At 35.3% G+C, this 22814-nt stretch overlaps 3 protein-coding genes and 1 long non-coding RNA gene across 4 annotated transcripts; 2 read left to right on the top strand and 2 right to left on the bottom strand.

Moving 5' to 3' along the window:
• The first annotated feature begins 204 nt into the window (after positions 1 to 204).
• LOC109187862 lies at positions 205 to 4218 on the top strand. The gene is made up of 4 exons (XM_019338227.1): positions 205 to 1581; positions 1681 to 3129; positions 3306 to 3408; positions 3657 to 4218. The coding sequence occupies exons 1-4, from the start codon at positions 922 to 924 to the stop codon at positions 3881 to 3883; spliced, it is 2439 nt and encodes an 812-aa protein (XP_019193772.1). The 5' UTR covers positions 205 to 921; the 3' UTR covers positions 3884 to 4218.
• Positions 3808 to 21460, bottom strand: LOC109187867. Its single transcript, XR_002055317.1, has 4 exons — positions 21448 to 21460; positions 20783 to 20789; positions 17718 to 17721; positions 3808 to 3887 (listed from the first exon to the last, which is right to left on the bottom strand). It is a non-coding gene; the product is annotated as an uncharacterized LOC109187867 (long non-coding RNA).
• LOC109187861 (G-type lectin S-receptor-like serine/threonine-protein kinase At2g19130) lies at positions 7645 to 10348 on the top strand. Its single transcript, XM_019338226.1, has one exon. The coding sequence runs from the start codon at positions 7707 to 7709 to the stop codon at positions 10194 to 10196; it is 2490 nt and encodes an 829-aa protein (XP_019193771.1). The 5' UTR covers positions 7645 to 7706; the 3' UTR covers positions 10197 to 10348.
• Positions 12804 to 15379, bottom strand: LOC109187864 (putative cyclin-D6-1). Its single transcript, XM_019338229.1, has 5 exons — positions 14996 to 15379; positions 14796 to 14891; positions 14456 to 14657; positions 14233 to 14363; positions 12804 to 13764 (listed from the first exon to the last, which is right to left on the bottom strand). The coding sequence occupies exons 1-5, from the start codon at positions 15260 to 15262 to the stop codon at positions 13465 to 13467; spliced, it is 996 nt and encodes a 331-aa protein (XP_019193774.1). The 5' UTR covers positions 15263 to 15379; the 3' UTR covers positions 12804 to 13464.
• Positions 21461 to 22814: the final 1354 nt, after the last annotated feature.

Genomic DNA, 22814 nt, shown 5'->3' with positions numbered 1-22814 from the left:
TAAAGATTCTTGTCAGGCCCAACAGCTTAACAGCCCAATTCTTTCATTTTTTTATCAAATAAAAAAGTAATTGGTATCAGATCTGAAATATTTGCATAAATGTGAGGCTGAAATGTAATTTCAGAAACCGAAATTATTGGAAGTTTTGGGGTAAAAAGTTGATTGGGAAAGACTAAAGAGACGAGAAACTAAAATAGAAAATAGGAGTGTGACCTAATCGGTTTCAACCGCGAACTCCACTCTGCAAACTCTTTCGCGCCGACTCTTAACCGATCCTTTTGATCTTCCGCCGCTTGCCGCTATCCCCAACCTTTCCGGTTCTCGCTTTCTTGTCGTTTCTTCGCCTTCCCAAATCGATCTTTTTCCTCTGGGAATTCGAAAGTCCTCCGCTTTTAATCTGCGGAGTTAATGTTATTCTGGCTTTTTAGTGTAGAGTTCATACCGTTATTGCATATTCTATGCCAGACGTGAGTCTCTCGGTTTTCATGTTTAAAAGGATTTTTTTTTTCTTTCTTTCTTTCACTGGTTTCTTTTCGACCCAGTGAAGAGAAGACTGCACTGGCGATGAGTGACTAGAGTCTGATCTGGAAAACGGACTGAAGCGGGTTCTAGGACTGTCACGTGTTTCGTGATTTTTTATATTACGAAAAATGTTTCCTTTTAAAAGGAATCCACTCTGTAAGTGAGTTTGCTTAACCTGGGAGATTCCAAGTTCGGTTTTTTCCCTTTGATTTAGAGCTTTTCACGCATTTTGTCAAGAACAGCGTCCATACGTTACTGGCTATTAGCGATGCACGCACTTGATTTTTCACGCATGGAAAACTGGGTTTGAGCTGTAGAGATCATTTCAGCGAAGATTTTGATTAAAAGGAAAGTTTTGTCTCAAGGGCAGGGGTTTTGCCTTTAGAGCACTTAGTGCCAATGCCTTCAATGGGAATGGGGAAGACGACAAGGGTTTTCAGGGCGAGGGTATTAAGATCCGGAAGGCAAATGTGGATCCCATGTGAAGGGAAGCGGGTGCGAGCAATTGAAGGGGAACAGTGGATTGAGCTTCTTGACAGTGGTGGTGGAGGTGATGCAGCTCAATGCAAGGAAAATGGGTGGCACAGAAACAGTGCTTCTCTGAAGCAAGAATCTACTGGAATTATTGTTAATAGTACAACTGTTGCGCCTCATCTGGATAGACCTGAACCGGTGGGGGTGAGTGAGAATAAAAATGTAGATAAGATGTGGGGAATTGTTTATAGAAGAAAAAGGAAGAGGGCAGAATTCGAAAATCTTGGTATAGCCGATAATGGTGTAAATTGGTGTTTGGAGCATGGAAGGTTTGGCAGGCAGTATGTTCGAAAGCGGTGTAAGAAGAAAAGTTCTGCAGAAAGTTCACAGGGTCATTCTGCTTCCCTTAAACACATTGTTATTGTAAATTCTTCACATGCCAGTACAAATTTGATTTCTTGCTTGTTGAATTCTATATTATGTTACATGCGGACTACTAGTGTTAGTTTGCATCGCCTTTATGGGTTCCTAAATACGAAGCCAATTCATGATTTATACTCTTTGCGTGGAATTCATTTTCTTGAGGTTAGTTGCATATCTTCCTCTTAAGGTTTATTATTTATTATTTATTTGCTATACTTTTTAGTAAGTTTTATCATTTTTCCCCTCATTTGTACTTTGTAGGAATGCCCTTCTGAAATGAGACTCAGAGCTTGCATCATTTCTGGTGTTTGGTTTTCTCTGCCAGTCTTTTCTGTCAACTTTTCTACTGTTCCATGTTGCTTTATGTATATACACTCAAGTTTGTTTCTTAGACCAGCTTCTTCTTCATACATTCTTTCGACATTCTCAATGGTTTCCAATGAGGGAGATTTTAAAATGGCTGTTGACACTGAACATTTGCTATGTGATGCTTCTGAGAGTGATCATTTGGGGCAGAAAGGGGTACCATCTGATATTGATTCTGGGATGTGGGTGCTTGCACAACCAGTAGTTAGAGTTCCAAAAGTAACTGTTGGTAATTTTCCATGTGATACTTCTGAGAGTGACCATTTGGTGCAGAAACGGGTACCCTTTAATATTGATTCTGGGATGTGGGTGCTTGCACAACCAGCACCTAGAGTTCCAAAAGTAACTGTTTGTAATTTGCCATCAAGGAATGGTTGCACTATCCAGAAGCGTAGGAGTACATATAGGTCAAGGAGAGGTCGGTGCCCTTCGGTTCTTGGAATTCAGAAAGACAGCAGGGTGTTGATTTCTAACAATTTCATGTTCAGACATAATGGCATCCTATCTTCCTCGTTGTCATATCATTATGGGCCTAGGAGTTCTGCTAAGAGAATTCCCATTGCTAATACCAGTGAACTGATATCCGCCTCAGTGGTAACCGGGCAAAACATTGATGCAAGAAGCTGTTCTGCAAATTTATTGGTTATTGAATCCGACAAGTGTTATAGGGAGGAAGCAGCCATTATCACATTGGAACTTTCTGTTTCAAAACATTGGATTCTTGCTGTTAAGCGAGGAGAGATGGAGCGATTCCAACTTACAGCCGAGAGAGTTATGAGGCCATGTAGCTCTAACCGTGTCACTCATGCAATAATATGGAATACCAATGATAATTGGAAGGTGGAATTTCTTGATAGGAAAGATTGGCTGATTTTCAAGGCACTTTATAAGGAATGTTATGATCGCAATACACAGCCCCAAGCAGTGACTTCTATTCCTATTCCTGGGATATCTGAAGTTTCAGGATATACAGATAGCAAATACGTGCCATTTATTCAACCAGATTCATACATCTCTGTAAAGGATGATGAACCAACACGAGCATTGGCAAGCAGGACAGCAAACTATGACCTTGATTCTGATGATGAAGAGTGGCTTAATAAATTCAATAATCAATCTTGCTCAGAGAACAAGCTTCATGAGCATATTTCGGGTGAAAGATTGGAGTTGATGATTGATGCTTTTGAAAGAGGGGCTTTCTCTAATCCAAATGGTTTTGCTGATGAGAAAGCTGCTTGCAGCGTTTGCCTGGATTTAGAAAGGAAAGAAGTTGTAGAGGCTGTGTACAATTACTGGTCTAGAAAACGGAAACAAAAACGATCCACCTTGATAAGGATTTTCCAGGTAAAAGATGATCGCCTTTTTGCAGAAATATTTTGCTTTACTAATAATCACTTTTGAAGCATGCAAGTAAACAAACATCAAAAGTTATTTCCAATCATATAGGGAGTAGTATTATATCTTCTGCCTTTAAGAATACGCGGGGTTATCTGAAGATCATTTTGATATTCCCCTCACAGTTGTACCAACCGAGGACTCAAGTGATCCCAATACGGAAGAAAAAGCTATTCAAACGACAGAAAAGTCAAGCTGGAAGAGGGAAGCAACTAACTTTCTTGAAAGGTGAGTTATAAACACCTAACAATCTCTCTTTTTCAGTGTTTTATTACGTTTAAAACTTGTGCACGAGTGTTCTTTTGCACTGAAGAGAAGGTTATTTTTTTTTGTATATCCTTAACATACAAAAACATGTGCTTGTGGATTCTTGGATATCTTGCAAACAGTTTTTGAAGGAATGGAATTGGCAAATTTAGTTATAGCAGAATAAATTAGGAAAAATTTGCATTTGAAACTCCCGTGAACCATTTCAGCTGTAGAAGATGCTCAGCAGCAACAGAGTGCCATTGTTAAGGTTAAAGAAGCTAAATCTGCTGCACACAAACAGGAGTGTGTGGCCGTTGTCAAGCGGGAGAGGGCACAACAGCTTATGGAAAGTGCGGATTTATTGACTTTTAAAGCTATGATGGCACTTAGAATAGCTGAATCTGCAAAGGCTGCTGAATCTGCTGATGGTGCTGCATCGTTTTTCCATGGTTAATCGACTCTTTATGCGATAGATTGGAGAAGTGAAAGCCTCATGGCCAGTTTTTTGAAGGCGTCTTCGAGAGGTTAGGTTAGTAAAGAATCGACTCTGTACAGAATTATTTAAGCGTATTAGACGATGGCTTATCTTTGGGCGGAGAGGTTTGAATTTTTATAGTGTTTTTTGTTTTTTTTTTTAATGTACATTTTGTATTATTAGCTTGTTTAAAGACTGCGGCTATGGTTTATTATTTTTATTTATTTTTTGGTAGTTTATGTAGGTAGTAAATAATAGCGTCTCAAGTCTCAACAAGCCTTTTTGCTTGATTTAATAGGTGTTATTAGGCTGCATTTTAATATGTACCACTCAACCATAACATTTGATTTTTACTTAATTCTTCCTTTGTATCAAAATTAGAAATGTGTTACTTCGGAATTTTTAACCAAATGCACATTAAGGGGAAGTAAAAGGTTTTTTTTTTTTTAATATAAAAAAAGAGAAATATAAACAAATTGGAAGTCAAAGTTGACCAATTCTTATGGTGTGGGATGAGGCCAAAGCGGAGTCTATAATGACGCATTGACGCAGAAGATTGTGGTCCATAGCGACGTCGGCAACACGGGCCTTCTGCCCTTCCACACTTAAGCGCTATTTTTCCGCATTCATATTACAAGTTTCTATGATGTAGACAAGACAGCATATGAGTCTATCACATATGTAACATGTAATACATAGTAATATATAAATCTCATCGTTTAAAAAAAAAAAAAAGTTTAGTATATTAAAAATATATCATGTATTCAGACTAAGTAAATTATTTGAGTACTCTGAAAGTATATTATTTTGTATAATATACATTCAATATATAAATAATATATTTTTAATGTATTAAAATGTACTTTTTTATGGTCTATACAGCATTGTGTGAATCACGATTCACACAATAATTTGCCATGAGTGTTTTTCATTCATTTATGATGAAATAAAATTCTAGATGCTCCAAGTCCATACACCCAATTAGGGGTTAATAAATACCATTAAGATTGAGAGGCCAATAATACGAGAAAGCCTCTATAATTAACACAAGCGGTTTGTTCCATTGGCGGTCATTAATTTGGTGATCCACTAATTAATTAATGCTCTTTGGAGGACTGAGATTGCGTGTGGCCGCGACTAAACCGGTGGATCCAACGGAGGCTACGTTCGGGTTGCAATTATTACTTTTCTATTTTGGTCGTATGAAAAGGTCAAGACGTGTTCAAAATTCCAACACACCCACTTATAGCTGTTTTGACCTTGTAGTTTTTTATACTTCTATTCATCCAATCATAATCGAGGATTCATATGCTAAGGTGACAGCCCTGTGTTCCTATGTTTCTCGCTTGACATTTCTGCCTCATAGAGACCACGTGGACTAGTGAGACTCTCGTCCAGCTGTGCTACTAATTTTCCTTAAAACTCGAAATGACCGGAATGCACTTTATCTTGACAACTAATTTTCATTGGCATTATTATTGGAAGAGATATTTGTTGGGGTCCTTGTAGTTGTAGAAAAATTCATAACATATAATGTATGGCAGTTGAAACCTCGACGTTCTAATTAATGTTATGTTTATCCTATCAGGTATGATGTTATTTCATTTGTTATTTTCCATTATAAATTTAAAATTTGTATTTAATGTATCTCAAATCTCAAATATTATATATTTGAAATCGAGAAAAAAGAAACTGAATAAAAAATTAGATGGTGACCTATTTATAATATGTTATACTATTTATAACAACTGAAAAATAACAACTTCCCTAAAAGAAAGTTATTGCATTAAATGTTAACACGTACTAATAAATAATAATAGACATAACATTAATGACCACATATTGCTAATTAAATTTATTCTTCAAGAAAATTTAAATGGACCCATTAAAGTGAATATAACAAAATTTTTATATGAAAACACGAAAAAAAAAAATCACAAGTTTTATTAGGTTAATTCAAGTTAAAAAAAAATTTACTAGTATAATATTACATATCATGTATATAACTAAGTTTTCTTAAAAGTCATTAATAAAGACTCTTAGCTTAGTAAAAAAGGTGACCATAAAATGTGAGAAATGGAGAGCTACTATTGGTAGTTAGGAAGAAAAAGCAAAAGTGACATTTTGGAGTTCAACAATTTGCTATGTAAGGGAAGTCTAGATATTACTTTGACAATTGTATTCTTTCACCTTTTGTAGGCTTAGATTTCAAACCAACTTAATGAGATTTAATTCTTTAGAAGGATTCCAATGTCTTGGCCAATATTCTTGAACTGATAAATTTACTTAAGGCCTCTAAACTAATCGAGGTTTGACGGGGTAGAGCTATTAACCCAACATCACTCCCCACTTTTTGAAATGAGAGAAATTGCAATCGTTAATACCCTACACCACGGCGCGCGTAGCACTATGCACCGTGCGCTTTCCAAAACGACATTTTGAGAGGTACGGTAAGAAGTTGCTGTGATTATGTATATTTGTTCATACAATTATGTATGTTCATATAATTATGTACATTTTTTATACAATTATGTACATTTTTTATACAATTATGTACATCCGAATCAGGAAATTTTTGTGTATTCTGTTAAGAGTTGATGTGTATTATGTTAAAAGTTTATGTTTATTATGTATTATGTTAGATTATGCGTATTATCTTTTAAAAAACAGTATGTATATTTTGTTATACAATTATGTACATTCATGTATAACATTATGTACATCTTTGAACATGAGACCTTTTAAAGGAGAATTAACCGTCAAATACTGGGTAGCGAAATTTCAAAAAAAAAATCTAAAACGACGTCGTTTTGCATTTAGGCGTACAATGCAACGCGCACCGTGGTGTAGGATATAAATTGCCGAGAAATTGTCAACTTAAGAAAGTAAAACCACAATATTGTATGAACTTGCTTTCTTTAGAAACTTAGCAACCTAAACTAACTTTCCTAAAAAGTAAAAAATTAAAAAATTAAAAAAAAGAAAAAAAAAAACTTAAACTAACTTAAAACTTGAAACCTTGGAGACTTGACGACTAGGCGACATGAAAATTTAGGCACCTTGTCTTGACCTCTAGGTAACTTAGCAGTTATACTTTAAGCGAATTAAACTTGACTAGTTTCACAATTCTTAAGAAAACAAATAAAGTGTAATATTCTTTTCGAAAAGAATTGGGATCACCTATACAAGTTAAAATTAATAAAGACTAATTTTTTAAAAAAAAATTAACAATGATTAAATTAGAAAAGTGACTACTTCTATTATTATGAGACCAACTAAAAATGAAAGTATAATAAAACAAATTAAGTGTGGCAGACCAGGATTATGTGGTCTAAATGATACCCGGGTTGGACTTCCATTTGAAAGTATATAAGACCTTACAAAGAAGTATAAATGTTTGAAAAAAAAAAAAAAACAAACAGAAGAAGTATAAATTAATTACTCCGTATTTTCTCGCCAGGATATCCCCAGTGAATTTGACAAATTAGTTGACTAAAAAAAAAAAAAAAAAAAAAAAACTCTGTAATACAGTTGTCGTCGTCGTCATTATAACACCATCCTGAAATCACTAAAAGCATCAACTTAAAAAAAAAAAAAAAAAAAAAAAAATTATGAGAAGAAAGATATTTTTATTTTTATTTACTTCTAGATGGAGCCATGGAGGGCAAATGAGTCAATTCAAATTCCCTGGTCGACGGGACAGAAGACCGAAGACATGATTAGAATTTAATTTAATTTTAAGGCCATTCGGATTTCCTCCTGATCTTCGGCCTCTCAGGCTCTCACCAAATTCTGTGCAGCCATGGCGCTGTTAATTTCCTCTTTGATCTTCCTATCCTTCTCTCTCACTACCCATCTCTCCCATGGCGCCGACACCATCTCTGCAAACCAATCTCTTTCTGGGGACCAAACCATTGTTTCTTCTGGTGGGGGAAACTTCGAGCTGGGCTTCTTCAAGCCGGGTGATGCTTCCAGATACTATATCGGTATCTGGTACAAGAAAGTAAGCACCCAGACTGTAGTTTGGGTAGCAAACAGAGAAACCCCAGTATCTGATAAGAGCTCTGCAGAGCTGAAAATCGTGGATGGCAATTTGGTGCTCCTCAATGAATTAAAGATCTCAATTTGGAGCACAAATATCTCCTCCTCCTCCTCAAAATCCGTGTCGGCGGTTCTTCAGGACTCCGGTAATTTGATTTTGAGTGATGGGTCGAATTCAAAAACGCCCCTTTGGCAGAGCATCGATAATCCGGCGCATACATGGCTGCCCGGCGGCAAGCTTTCGTACAACAAAGTCACGAAGCAGAAACAGCTTTTAACTTCTTGGAAGAACTCCGAGGATCCCGCACCCGGTTTGTTTTCTCTCGAGCTCGACCCGGTCGAAAAGCAATACCTTATAAGGTGGAACGGGAGTCAGCAGTATTGGAACAGTGGAACTTGGAATGGCCATATCTTCAGTTTGGTCCCAGAAATGAGGTTGAATTATATTTACAATTTTACCTATATCGATGATGATAACCAGAGCTATTTTACATATTCGGTTTATAACCCTGCTATTATCTCAAGATTCATTATGGATGTTTCGGGCCAAATTAAGCAACTCACATGGTTGGAGAGTAATAAAGAATGGAATTTGTTTTGGTCACAGCCAAGACAGCAGTGTGAGGTTTATGCTTACTGTGGGGCATTTGCCACCTGCCAAAATTCACTGCCTTTTTGCAATTGTTTGAGTGGTTTTCAGCATAAATCGGATAGAGATTGGAGCCGGAATGATTTTTCCGGCGGTTGTGCGAGGAGTACGATGTTGCAGTGTGATAGTAATGACACAAAAGGGCGACAAGACAAGTTTATGCCGTACCCTCAGATGAGACTTCCTGAGCATTCCCAATCTGAGAATGTTGGAAGCTCTTCGGATTGCGAATCGTTTTGTCTGAGGAATTGTTCTTGCAGCGCCTATGCTTATGATAGTAATCAGTGCTTGATTTGGAATGGAGAGATCGAGAATTTAGTGCAACTTGCCCAGAATGATGGTAGCGGAAGAACAATTAACATCAGACTTGCTGCCTCGGAGTTTGGGAGTGGGAAAAGTAATAACGGAGCTGTGATCGGTGCCGTTGCGGGGTCTGTCGCCGGTGTTGTTTTCCTCGTCGGCGTGGTTTTCACTGTTTTCTGGCGGCGGCGGCGGCGGCAGCATCTGATCGGAGCAGCAAAGGCAATGGAGGGTTCCCTGGCGGCGTTTTCTTACCGGGACTTGCAGTATGCGACCAAGAACTTCTCTGAGAAATTAGGGGGCGGAGGTTTCGGTTCTGTTTTCAAAGGAACATTGCCGGATTCAACTGTGATTGCTGTGAAGAAACTGGAAAGCATAAGCCAAGGAGAGAAGCAATTCCGAACGGAAGTGAGCACCATCGGGACAATCCAGCACGTCAATCTTGTCCGCCTTCGTGGGTTCTGCTCTGAAGGGAATAAAAAGTTATTGGTCTACGATTTCATGCCGAATGGCTCCTTGGATTCGCATCTTTTCAGTGAAGATGGGTCCAAGTTCTTGGACTGGAAATTGAGGTACCAGGTTGCATTAGGCACAGCAAGAGGCTTAAGTTATCTCCACGAGAAGTGCAGGGATTGCATCATCCACTGCGACATAAAGCCAGAAAACATCCTCCTCGACTCCGAATTATGTCCCAAAGTTGCAGATTTCGGTCTGGCAAAGCTCATGGGACGCGAGTTCAGCAGGGTGCTAACCACGATGCGGGGTACGAGAGGCTATCTCGCACCCGAATGGATATCCGGGGTTGCCATCACAGCAAAAGCAGACGTCTACAGCTACGGGATGATGCTCTTCGAGTTCATATCCGGGAGCAGAAACTCGGAGCATACAGAAGATGGGAAAGTGAAATTCTTCCCCAGTTGGGCTGCACAAACAATACTTGAAGGAGGAGACATCCTCGGATTACTGGACCCCAAACTGGACAACATTGCTGACCCTGACGAGGTAACCAAGCTCTGCAGAGTGGCATTCTGGTGCATCCAAGACGATGAACATCAAAGGCCATCAATGGGCCAGATTGTTCAGATTCTTGAAGGGGTTTTGGAGGTGAACATGCCGCCCATCCCTCGGTCTCTTCAAGTTTTTGCTGATAATCAAGAACACATAGTTTTCTTCACGGAATCATCTTCAAGCCAGAGTAGCTCACAAACTCACAGCAAGACTTCAAATGCTTCATCTCAGGCAAAAAGTTCCTCCAATTCTTCCTCTCAGGTTAACAGCACCACGGCCTCATCAAACAGCTAAATGTGAGGATGAAGATTGCAGATGCATCAGACTTTTGCTAGCCTGCTAGGCTATGTGTATAATCAGAATCCTGAAGCTGATAATTAGTATTCAGTAATGTATATTTCTTTTTGTTCACTATAATAATGTGGAATGAAAGTTTTTCCCAATTAGCTGTTGTAGCAAGACTTACATGGGCTGCCTTGTGCGAACGGGATTAGTATGAGTCTGATATGGGTTTTGTTGAGCATATAATATAATGTAAACATAAATGTGCAATCCAACTATCAGCTTAGATGGAGTATGATTCCATTTACACTCATTACCAGCATGCTGGACACGGATAACAGTGCCGTTAGGCACTGTTATCTCCTTTTTTTTTTTTTTTTTTTTTAATTTCAGACCGCTTCATTGTAAGAGTATATATTCATAATTTTATTACTATATGTTAATAACTATACATTCATAACTCCATAACTGTACGTTCATAACTCTATAACTGTACATTCATAACTCCATAACTGTACATTCATAATTCCATAACTGTACATTCATAACTCCATAATTGTACATTCATAATTTTCGAAGCTCTATGTTCACAATTTTAGAGCTCTATGTTCATAATTTTATCACTATATGTTCATAATTGTAAGTTCATAATGTTAGAGCTCTTTGTTTATAATTTGATCAATAACTGTACATTCATAATTCCATACTGTAGATTCATAATCTCATAACTGTAGATTCATAACTTCATAACTGTAGATTCATAACTCTATAACTGTACATTCATAACTCGATAACTGTACATTCATAATCTTCGAAGCTCTATATTCACAATTTTAAAGCTCCATGGTCATAATTTTATCACTATATATGTTCATAATTGTAAGTTCATAATGTTAGAGCTCTGTGTTCATAATTTCATAATTGCATAACTGTATATTCATAATGGAATAACTGTACATTCATAACGGCATAACTGTACATTCATAATCCAAAAAAAAAAAAAATTAACGCCGTTAACGGCAAAACGCGCGCAAATTTTTTTTTTAACTAAATGACGCGTTTTTTTAAAAAAACGACGTCGTTTTGGGCCCGTGTCCACAATTCAATGTGGACACGGGTCCAGGGCATAATTTGCCAAAGCCTGGTATAATCAGGCCCAGCTAACATCAAGAAATGAGAAAGCCCAGAGAAGAAGCAAATTAAATGGCAACATTAATGGCGCCAGTGCCCCACTAGACATTAGATAAGGGAAAAAATCTATTTGAGAGATAGATGAGTTGTCAAAATTTAATATTTTGATTGTGTGGTAACTTTCATCTACTGCCCTATCAGATCAAAAGTCTGACAATATTTCCGAGACAGCGATATCTCATTTCTCATTTATATATTCAAATTCTGACCGTCTGACATCTCACAATTCCTCTTCTTCTTCCTTTTGTTTCTGTTATTACAAAATCATGATTTATATCATTCCTCATTAAACCAAGTACATCCCTACCTTATTTAATGTTCTTGGCCTAAGCTATTCATGCTAATATTAGTAACATTTTTATTAAAGTTTAAAGCCTAATTTATCATCGACTTTAACATTCTTGGTTTTTCTTTTCTTTTTGCTTAAGGTGGGAAACACCCCAAAAGATGCACTAGCACATTACCCCGAGTTCTGTCGAGCTTGTCACACCTAATTGATCTTCTATGAGAATGGTTGAAGATGGAGATGCTTTGCTCGCATGGTAAGCTCAGTTGATCATAGGGTGAAGTTTGAGAATAATGATCGGGGAGCGAGTCTCACAAGTTTATAATGTGAGAACAACCTTTCGAAGTGAGGGCTCTTTTTACACAGTAAGTAAAAGCCTTTATCGGGGCTATTATGTAAGCTCCCTATTATGTTGATAGGACAGATTTTCCAACCAATGAATAGCCCTATTCTACGTTCTGTAGTTGTGTGCAACACATTTCTCAATGCCTCTAAGATACACTTTCAAAATTTCAACAAAACCACAAGCTAGGGGTCCCAATTTTGTCACATGTAAACTTATAACTCGTGATGCAATTATGGTACAAAATTGGAAAGCATAATTGTTGAAGATGTATTAACTAGAGATTCTTTGTCAAGCACCTTGTACTTAGATAGCATGTAGTGACCTCAGAGTCTCAGTAGAGGCGTTGTTGATTCTGTGTGCTTCATTAGGTTGAGAAAGTATGTTTGAACAAAAATTATAATGTAATTGAGTTTGTGGACTTAGAATGTCATAGATTTATAAGTTACAATTCACTTTAAGTATTTTTTTTATTAGAACACCCACTTTTGATCATAGCATTATTATGGTATGACCATCTTTGGTCATTTATAAAATAAAAAAAATAGTTTAAATATCATTAAATACAATGACTTTTCGATCTTCAATTATGATTTTTTTTTCAAAAAAATAAACATAAAAAAATATAGCGGTTCAACCTACTTTGTATATAAATAAAAAAATTGAAATGTCTTTGTATTTAACGACATTTTAACGATTTTGTTGAAGAAATACTAAAAATGGTCATGCCACAATAATACTAGGAATAAATGATGATGTTCTAATTAAAAAGGATTAAAAGTAGACGGTCACATATAAATTTAGGATAAAAATAGAATTAGCTCATTAATTTACTAGGTAAAGAAGAACATAAAAAGTAGAATGACACTACTTTTTTTCATGGGCAAACAAGAAAATGGAATTAAAAATTATTTCCTATAATTCACATAGTTAGGAAACATAAGTACCCTACATGCCAAAACCTTAATTCTTAGAAATGGCATACAAGATCAACCCTAGAGCCAAAGTGCCATTTTGTCTTTGCCCACTTTTTCTCCTTCCAAGAAAACAAAAAGAAAACAACAAATCTATTTATTCTCCCCCCTAACCCCCCCACCCCCCCCTACCCCCCACCACCTTCTTTGCATTTCTTAAATAATATTTTTTCCTCAACTTTCTGCTCTTTTCCAGAGTGATAAATAGTAAAGTCACCAACCAAACAGGCCTCCAAACATCCAAAGCCAAAAAACACCGAAAGGCTTTAATGGTCTCTGCCCTTTGGCCTATGAGATTCAATTCAGTCGCTAAGATTAAAGCTCCATCTCCATCTCCAACTTTTTTTTTTTTTTTCTTTTTGTTTCTTTGAATTATTTTGGAATGCTTTTAAGGTGTTCGATGAAATTCCAGTCTAGGGTCGCTCTCGAATGGGCCAGACTCCTAAGGCGCTGTGGGGTCTGTCTCTATGCATCACGCACCTCATCTTAGCTGCTGCTGCTGCTACCATTTTTGTTGCATCTGCCCTGCAGGCTGAACCGATCAAATTTTCGCCGTTTCAAGTCCCTTTCGCGCCCGGTGGCCACCACCTCCCCGCCACTGCAGCCACTGTTTTCTGCACCTCCTGCCGCCGTCGTGTCGCTCCCGTCGTTTTCCCAACTCCAGCATTGCAAATCAAGAACGTTCACCGGCGTCGACGAGCTCGATACCATATTGCTCTCCATCACTGACTCGTACCCCTTCCTTGCAATCTCTTGCATCACCCCGTAACAGCTTACCAAATTTTCCTGCAAACGTACCATGTTTAATATAATTAATTAATTACTCCATATATTATAACTTTTGCATAACAAATACCGACCAACCACATTTAAAGCTACTCTATGTTTATTTATTTCTCCAACCTCCCTTACCGGTCAGACAAGATAGCATAGTGGAAAGATAAATCATGCAATCTTATGTTATTGTTCACAATCTACCATTCAGAACCAATTAAACTGTCCATGCAGGCCATTTTCACTGTTCTTAAGTCGTAGAATGTGGTTCAACAACTACAATTTATGTTACTATTATACTATGTGACATGTAGTGTCTGCAGGTATAGCGTCTTTATAGTTGGTGAAAGTGAAACCGGCTTCCTTGTCGTGGTTATGACTTATGAGAACATAAGTAGTATAAATTTAATAAGTACAAGATACGTTAATAAAATGAAACGATAAAAACAGTGAGTTATTTTATACGGCGAACGTACTTACAGTATTTACATATGGGCTGTTTAAGATTGCATTTCTGTAGCAATGAAACTGTAGGGGGAAGAGTTCATCGCAGGCGGAGAGAAGAGCTGATGCAGAGATTATAGATGGCCTGAACTTGAGTAAATTGATTTCTGGAATATAATGCAAGACGAAGGAGCATAAGGATTGGGTATGTGGAGATTCGACCATGAACATTATATTATTAAATTTTATATATTTTTACCAGTTTGTGATTTGAAGATGATCTCTGTCGCCCTGGCCTTGAGAGCTTGGCGCAATGGTGGCTCTTTGAATTTGAAGAATGAGATGAAGAAATTAAGGAAACAGAATGGAGTCACCGACCGCATTCGCCATTTTAATGTTCCCAGAATCAACATCTCCATTCTCTCGATTGTTTCTAAATCAAATATCACACCGCTGTCTTGCTGTAAGGGACAACAAATTTCACCACAACGTAAATATACTTAGGACCAAAATCTGCACTTCAAATGCCGGTATTCTTTAAGAAATTTTTTTACAGATCGAACTCATGATGAGAATATATATTATTAACTTATATTTACCTGAATATCAGAAACTGAAAACTCTGCTTTTCTCATCTTCAAAGCCAAAATGACACAAGAAGCTGCAACAAGCTTCAGGATCCATGGCCTCCCTTCCTGCTCCATTTTCAAGTTTTAGTGAGATCGACTAGCTATTATTTATTCATTAAAAAGTGTAAATAATAAATGCATGCATGGTAACATGAAGGGAATCTTGTTACCGGTAAGGGATGGAAGGAGAGGAAGCGGTCGACGTAGTTTACAGCGAGATAGCATGTGACGGCGTCGTAGCGACGGGAGAGTTGAAGAATGAGAGAGATGGTTTCGCGGCGAACGGAGAAGTGAAAATCTGCGGCGGCGGAAACGAGGGTGTGATGATACGTCGTTGCAGGCATGTGATCAGATTCGACGTTGAATAGGTAAACGGTGGTGTCGGAGGGAAGGGCATGATGGCAAATCGGCAATGGGTTTTCGAGGTCAAACTCCATTGATGATATGATGTCTCCTTGAAGCTCTCTGTTTTTTCTCGAGAGTAGGTTTACACTGAAAGAGCTAACGCAACATGTCAATAAATGTAGATTATATTCGGATTTTTAGTTTCTTTTTTTTTTGGGGGGTGGGGGGGGGGGGGGGCGGGCGGGGAATTAGTTAATGATAGAAAGCGAGGCAATGGTTGGCTGTCTGATTCTTAAAAGAAACCGTAGAAAGACTTCAACTTCACTCCTCAGTCCTCAGTCTTTCTATTCTTTTCATTGGGAAGATTTATTTTCTAATTTAGCTTTTAGAACATATTTTGAGAATTAATTTATAATTCATCCATTATCTATTTCGAGCGTATAATATATCAAATTAAATTAATCATAACCTGAATTCACTCTAACCCAACCCAAACTAAAAGTTACCTCACTAAATATTATATCATAAAATGACGACTTTAAATATGTCAAATTTTCAGGCAATAATTTTGGAAGCTCTGCAAACTAAACCAGGAAAGATTATATATATTGCAGGATTTTTTAAAACAATTAAGTTGTCAAATCATTGACTTTCTTGTTAGACATGTGACTATACGTGATGATTAAAGGAAATTAGAGTATAATTAGAGATTGAAATTAGAAAGCAAGTAGCTAGGTATGAAACGAAAGAGAAGCTATATAGGATTGAATTATTCATTGAGGCTAAGAGTGGACCTAGCTAGATAAAAGTGTTTTGTATGTGTTGCTAGGACAAGACCAAATAGTTTGAAATCTTAGGCCCTTGGCATAAAAAGAAAATATTATATGTATTTTCATTTTTTACTCTTAATTTGTACTCTTACATTTAAAATATTGATGTAGATATTTTTACAGAAATCCACATAAAGAAAATAATCTATCGCCACATCAGAGAATAAATTTGAAAGAGTAAGATTTGAGAGTACATGTAGTAGAACACCAATAATAATGCCAACAAGTACGCAGAGGGCAGTGAAACAATATAAAAAAGGGGAATGCATGGCAGGAGCAATTGTACGTTCCAAAGACAAGCTTCCAAAATAGATTAATTTTAGTTACCTTACAATATTGTATTTTTTGGTAGTCATATGAGCGCCACAGTGACAGCTTGGTTTCATGTCCTTAAATGTATGGCCAGTAATCTAGACTACTGCTCATCTCGCGACTAAAAACTAGAAGAAATATATCTTCCCTACGGGACACCACATTATCAACTTCTATGCACGTCGTACTGGTTATGTTATTACACCATTATTATTATTATTATTACTTCAAGGTGCAGTTAACTAGGATATATGATTTGTTTTTATTTTCTGTTGTGTTTTTTTCATATGGGGTTTTGTGGAAACAAAAGTCAATGTGTGAAAAGCCTTGAGTTTGGATCAAATCACGTATATTTATTCCTAATAACCATAGAGACTAGACATTTGCTTACTGCTCATAAGGAATCCCTCACTTTGAGAGGTTACTCCCGCACTGGTCACTGATGAGACTTAATCAATGGTCATTCTTCTCAAACTTCATCCCTATGATTAACTAAGCTGCCTATGTGGGCAAAAGACGAACATGATTCTTGTATTATGCAGGAATTTTCTATTGCGATTTACCTTTCTATTGCGGGCTTTACATAGAAGCGGTGTTTACCTAATACGCACCATCAGATAATAACTACGAGTTTTTCTCCTCCCAAAAAAAAAAAAAAAAAAAAAAAAAAACACTATAACCCTTTTTCTAATGTTTGTTACTCATGGATTTAATACTCAATAGTTATTATGTAAAAAAAAAAAAAAATGAAATATACTTAACAGTATAATATTTCAATAATGGTTGGTAGTTCAAGTGATTAAGCTTCATCTGCGCCTAAGATCCAACCAAAGACCTAGTTTAGCAAGACATTGTCCAACCCAATTGTTAATGGGTATTATTGCACATAGAAAACTCAGAAAATTGGTTCATTGTTATGTGCAATTATATATTCTCGTGTTTTATTCATTTATTTCCTTTATTGTTTAGTGTTACTTTGCTTTTAATAATGTAAATATCACTCAGGGAATATATTAAATATATAATATTTTATTTACTCTCGAGGACGTAAACACACTAAACCATATATATAAGTTATGTGTTATTTTTTTGTTTTAATTTGTTTTTTAGTACCAATAACTCTGTTGCAATATAATATCTGTCCATACATAATTTCGTTTTCTATTTGATTTTTACTTTTTAATCTTGTTTTTTAAACAAGGAAACTTTTCAAATTGTATGTATGTCAGAATTATTAGTTAGGTCATCAACAAAGTTTTTATAGATTATACTTTTTTTTTTATTTAATTCGAACGCTCCTATTCAATGACATAATTAAACATGGCTGCGATTATCAATGACGGAGTACATTATTACTTTTAGGTTTATAAATATGGCAATATTTACTATACTCCAACAAGGTGACAATTCTGCGTGAATCTCTATTGATAAGTTGAATTTGTCCTTTTTCTACAGTTCAAACTTTTACTTGTTATTTCTCATCATTGAATTGTGTGTTCTTTTAGTTTTTAATTGTTTCTTTTCTTAGAATATAAACCTATTTGTATCACGAAATTATATTTTTATTTCCTTATACAAACTTTCCCAATAGTTTCTTAATGTCTCATATTTCTCTGATAGTAACATGTACAAAATATTTACTCATACCCATACTAGTTTAAGGAATATATAATTAAAATTTACACATAAGCGGTGTTTAATTATTCAGTGCACATTCTTAAAAAGTGATTGTAGATTTTCCTCATCATCCAAAAAATATATAGCTGAAGGATATATACGATGGGCAACATTACAAGTAAAGAAATAAATTTAAAATGTACAACTACATACGGAAAAAAAAAATCATTATATGCGATTTACTTTTCCTATTCAATTTGTTAGTTATTATATAGAAGCGGGGTTTTCACTCAGTACTCATCACCCAAATTGATTAAAATCTAGTGTGATTTATCTATCTTGTGTGATATACAGGATATTTCACATGGGTAAGGTTTATCCAGTATACACCATTGGGTAATGACGACAGTTTTCTCTCCTCAATAAAAAAAATATATATAAACTCATAATATTTATACTCAACTCAAAAACAAAACAAAAAAAATATACAAAATTTCTTCTAGAATTAAATTAAAAAAAAAAAAAAAAAAAAAAAAAAAAAAAAAAGAACAATCGTTTAGAACGAGTTGAATTAGTCAATTCAAGTTTATTTAATATTAATGAGGTGCAAACAATTTTCAACAGCATTATGTTATTTGGTACAACCAACTTGCATATCATACATGTGGTTTTAAAGATTTAACTGCTAAAGAGGTTATTAGCGCGATGAGTGATGATAAACGAGAAGATAAGGAAAGAAGTGTGGACAGCTTTGGAACCAAACAATCATTTAATAGGCTTCCTAAGGCCCCCACAATTGCTATAAAAATAACACCAACTTTTGACATAATTCACCAATCCATTCAACATTTACACCTATAGCTGTTTTGTCTGAAATCCACTTGCACCTTTAAACTATATATCACTACTTCTTTACTTTATATATATATATATATATATATATATATATATATATATATATATATATATATATATATATATATATATATATATATATAAGGTCCCGCTTAGGTGATAACACCTCTTACAACGAGAACATGTGAACTTCTTCAATAGTGCACGTTAAGTTCTTCATGAATGCACAATAACTACTTCAGTTCCGTGATTACTACATGAATGCACTGAAACTACTATATAAATGCACAAAATTTACTACATGAATGCATGGTGTATTTATATAGTAGTCACAGAGTTGGAGTAGTTATTATACATTCATGTAGAATTTATCGATATATATATATATATATATATATATATATATATATATATATATATATATATATATATATAAAGCTATGGTGTAGCAGTAGGTACATCAGTCTACAAAGTTGATAATATGGGGAATGGATGCATGGAGTTGTTGGTCACGTTTTGACTTTGGTTTTTGACTCGGTCAAAGGAATTATTTCATATTATAGGTAATTATATTACTTTATTTAGTACCTGGCCATTGTGTAGTCTTTGTCTACTCTCCTCACCAAGTGCTGTCCTTACCCATAGTCCATAGCCCAAAAGAAAAATACCCAAAAAATATTGAACAAGTAAATTGTGTTTATCTTAACAAAATGTTACTTTGTAACATGTATGCCAATTAAACTCTATTATCATAGAAATAGTTCATAGAGCATAACTCAGCTAGCCAGTTAATCAATTCAAAGTAATGCTATTATGACTTTAGAATTAATGGTCAGCCAACATAAATCACTTTTCAATGATTTATAGATCGACAAGCTAAGTAAGAATATTACGAATTGTTGGGTTCTAAACATGGTACAATCCTTCCTAAAATGTGGTAAAAAAATAACCAAAATCACTATTTTCATAGATAGAAAACTATATATTAAAATCTTGGGTTGATTATATCGAGGTCAAACACTTATAATGAGGACGAGGACAATGAGTTGGGTGAGAACGACTACAGGGCCCTTCGTCGTTACCTATCACAAAGAGTTAAGCGCTCTGCTTCGTTGATAGTCTCAAAGTATATATTAGTTCTGATCTACTTGGATATGTGTGGAATTAATATTATCATGGGTACCGCAACATTATATTACTCCATTTAATTAATGGTGATAAACTAGATATAATGCTTGCAAGACCATAATCTCCAAGCAAGGTGGTTTAATTTGGTGGAGTGATTAGTTGGAGATGCAACTAGTGGGACTTAATGACAAGGTTGATAGCAATATAAATATAATTTGTAGATGATGAATATAATCAATCCATCATCGGATTCCATGAATACCCACCAATTCAAGTGTTATAATTAATATATATTGTAAACATCAAGAAATTAAACTAAGTAAGCATAAATTATTAATGAAGGTGCAGTGTGAGTATGTATAAATAAAAGAAAAGAAAATAGAGCGAAGAGGACGAGATGAGACACGAAAAGGAGAGCTGGGGTCAGTAGGAAGAAGCCAAACCAGCTTTTAAAGTTTTCATCACTTCGAAACGCCTTTGAATTGAACACCCCCTTCTTTAATGGATGCTTAGCTTGCCCATCTCCTACGCCATTCCATTTGTTTTTCTTTCCCTTTTTCCTTTTCAAGAAAGCAAATTCAATTGATTCTCCTCTCTTAGCTTGCATAGATTCAAGAGAAAGCCACCTCCGATGCAAATAATAATCACCCACCCTCCCGGCATGGACACCTCAGTTGATCATTACCAGCATTAGTGTGAGAGCAACCTCTCAGAGTGAGGGGTCTCCTTGTGTGCAGTAAGTAAAAGATCTAACATTTATGATCAGCTGAGTTACCATGATTTAATCCTCCCAGATACTTTGTGGGGCTGAGGCTTGAGGAGTCCCTGAAATTGGAGATTCAACCTTTGGAAACGACAATAATCACATACTCCTATCCTATAGATTCATCTTTCTCTACACCTATCCATCCACCTACAAATTACATTCTTATTTAACATACGCGTTATTGCAGTCGTAAGGTGCGAGATATTTATAAATCATTGACACATATTTTGTAATTTATTTTCTCTAATAATGTTAAAAAGATGTGAAGGATAAAATTTGTAGGTATTAATAGATGCATATATTAGTTTAGGTGATTTAAGGGGAGGGGACAAAGATGGAGGGCACATGATGAGTGCATGGTATCACGCCAGCCCCCCACGCAGACAACACCATGATTGTGGATGTAATAATATATAGGAATAGAAGAGGGGGCCGGGGCAGGGTCCGGGTGGGGAGATGAGACTTGAGAGTATAGACAACCTAACTGGGCCTGTTATTAATATTTGAGACAAAATAAAAAACCTATTATTTATGCACTTTTGTAATTCACTGCCAGTACTGTACCAGACAGCCAGCTATGCTGTCTACCCATATATGCCTCTCATGCTATATGCACCATATCTGATATCTCTTCTTCCTCCCCACCCCACCCCTTCTTTTGTTTTATTTTTAATTTCTTTTATACAAAAGGAAAGGAACTGAAAAACTCTTTTGCATAAAACGTGATAAATAATGACAGTTAAATCAATTTAGAATAAATGATGAAGACCATGAGAAGGCAAATTATATTCAATTAAAGTTCGGTAGAGTTTATTTTTGAGCTTATAGTTTATTTTTAGTTACAAATAAGTTATAAATTCTGTTTGATAAAACATAAGGAACTTAAAATAATACATTATTCTAAAACACTACTCTAGGTAGGTTTCAAAATAAGTACATAATTTTTAACTTTTTTTCTTATTTTATTTTTTATTAATTTACAAAAATGACACTATTCATCCTTCATTATTCAAAATCCTAATATCTTAGTTTGTTGTTTTATGTCTTTTTTACACTTATCAACTAATTCAATAATTAATTTTATCAAACACTTTAATTTCAATTAGTTAGCTTATTAGCTACTAACTTTTCAGCTTACAACTTTCAACTAGGCATGCAAATAGAGCCTAAATCAAGTTGATCATTCTACAAGCTATCATCAAGTTGACATACATGTTCACTTCACACATAGCCGTGCTATTTATATCTCTTTTGTATTTTGTTTTTATTATTTTTTTATTTTTTGTTGTTGTAAGGAAAAAAACAAATTATCTTGTCACACATTATAATTGATATTGAGTAAAGGAAACATAAACCAAATATTTAATTGGAATAAGGGTTAAATAGACCACTCAACTGTACACCACCTTGCAATTGGCCCATCGAACTAAAAAAAAAAATGCAATTGGTTCCTGAATGTATTTGCGTAGTTCAGGGACTCAATTGCATTTTTTTATAGTTCGATGGTCCAATTACAATATGATATGCAGTTGAGTGGCATCTTTGACCCTTATTCCTATTTAATTTGATACTTAGTATTCCTTTTACATTTTATCTATTTCAAACATATAAAAATAAATCTTTTTTTAAAAAGTACATAAGAGTAATGCTACATATCAATATTATTTTTCTCATTCATTTCATTCCTCATGACGTAGAAGTATCTAATTGGTAAGTTCTCTTTTTAATTACATTAGTGGTGGGGTTAGGTGGTTAGCCCATTCATGGTACCCAAATACCCAATGAATAAAAAAAAAACATATCATGAAATAAAATATTGAAGAAAAAATTTAAAAAGGAAATAAAATATTTTTCTTAAAGTGAATAAACATTATGTAAATCGAGTAGAGATATTTCAAGAGATTTAATTTAACCTAAAATTTGTTATATAGATGCCTGAATTAATGTACACAATTACACGTGTGATTTCAACCGACAATAACGTGGACATATAGAAAATCCGGAAAAGTAATAATAATATGTCATCATTCCTCGTAAATCATTCTGCACCACCTGTCTATAACGAGAGGATCAGAAAACCTAAAACAAAAGATTTGATTAATGATTAAAGATTGCAGCCAATTATGTACCCCTTAA

This window comes from Ipomoea nil, unplaced genomic scaffold, assembly GCF_001879475.1.
Source record: "Ipomoea nil cultivar Tokyo-kokei standard unplaced genomic scaffold, Asagao_1.1 scaffold1421, whole genome shotgun sequence".
Classification (NCBI taxonomy): domain Eukaryota; kingdom Viridiplantae; phylum Streptophyta; class Magnoliopsida; order Solanales; family Convolvulaceae; genus Ipomoea; species Ipomoea nil.
The sequence above is the reverse complement of the archived record's forward strand: the minus strand, read 5'-3'. Positions and strand labels throughout refer to the sequence as shown.

Coding starts and splice junctions, on each gene's coding strand:
- LOC109187861 (XM_019338226.1), top strand. CDS start 7,707: ATGGCGCTGTTAATTTCCTCTTTGATCTTCCTATCCTTCTCTCTCACT.
- LOC109187862 (XM_019338227.1), top strand. CDS start 922: ATGCCTTCAATGGGAATGGGGAAGACGACAAGGGTTTTCAGGGCGAGG. Junction 3,130..3,305: donor CCTTGATAAGGATTTTCCAG/GTAAAAGATGAT, acceptor TTCCCCTCACAG/TTGTACCAACCGAGGACTCA. Junction 3,409..3,656: donor GCAACTAACTTTCTTGAAAG/GTGAGTTATAAA, acceptor GAACCATTTCAG/CTGTAGAAGATGCTCAGCAG.
- LOC109187864 (XM_019338229.1), bottom strand. CDS start 15,262: ATGGAGTTTGACCTCGAAAACCCATTGCCGATTTGCCATCATGCCCTT. Junction 14,658..14,795: donor TTTCAGTTTCTGATATTCAG/GTAAATATAAGT, acceptor TGTCCCTTACAG/CAAGACAGCGGTGTGATATT. Junction 14,364..14,455: donor CATCTTCAAATCACAAACTG/GTAAAAATATAT, acceptor ATTATATTCCAG/AAATCAATTTACTCAAGTTC.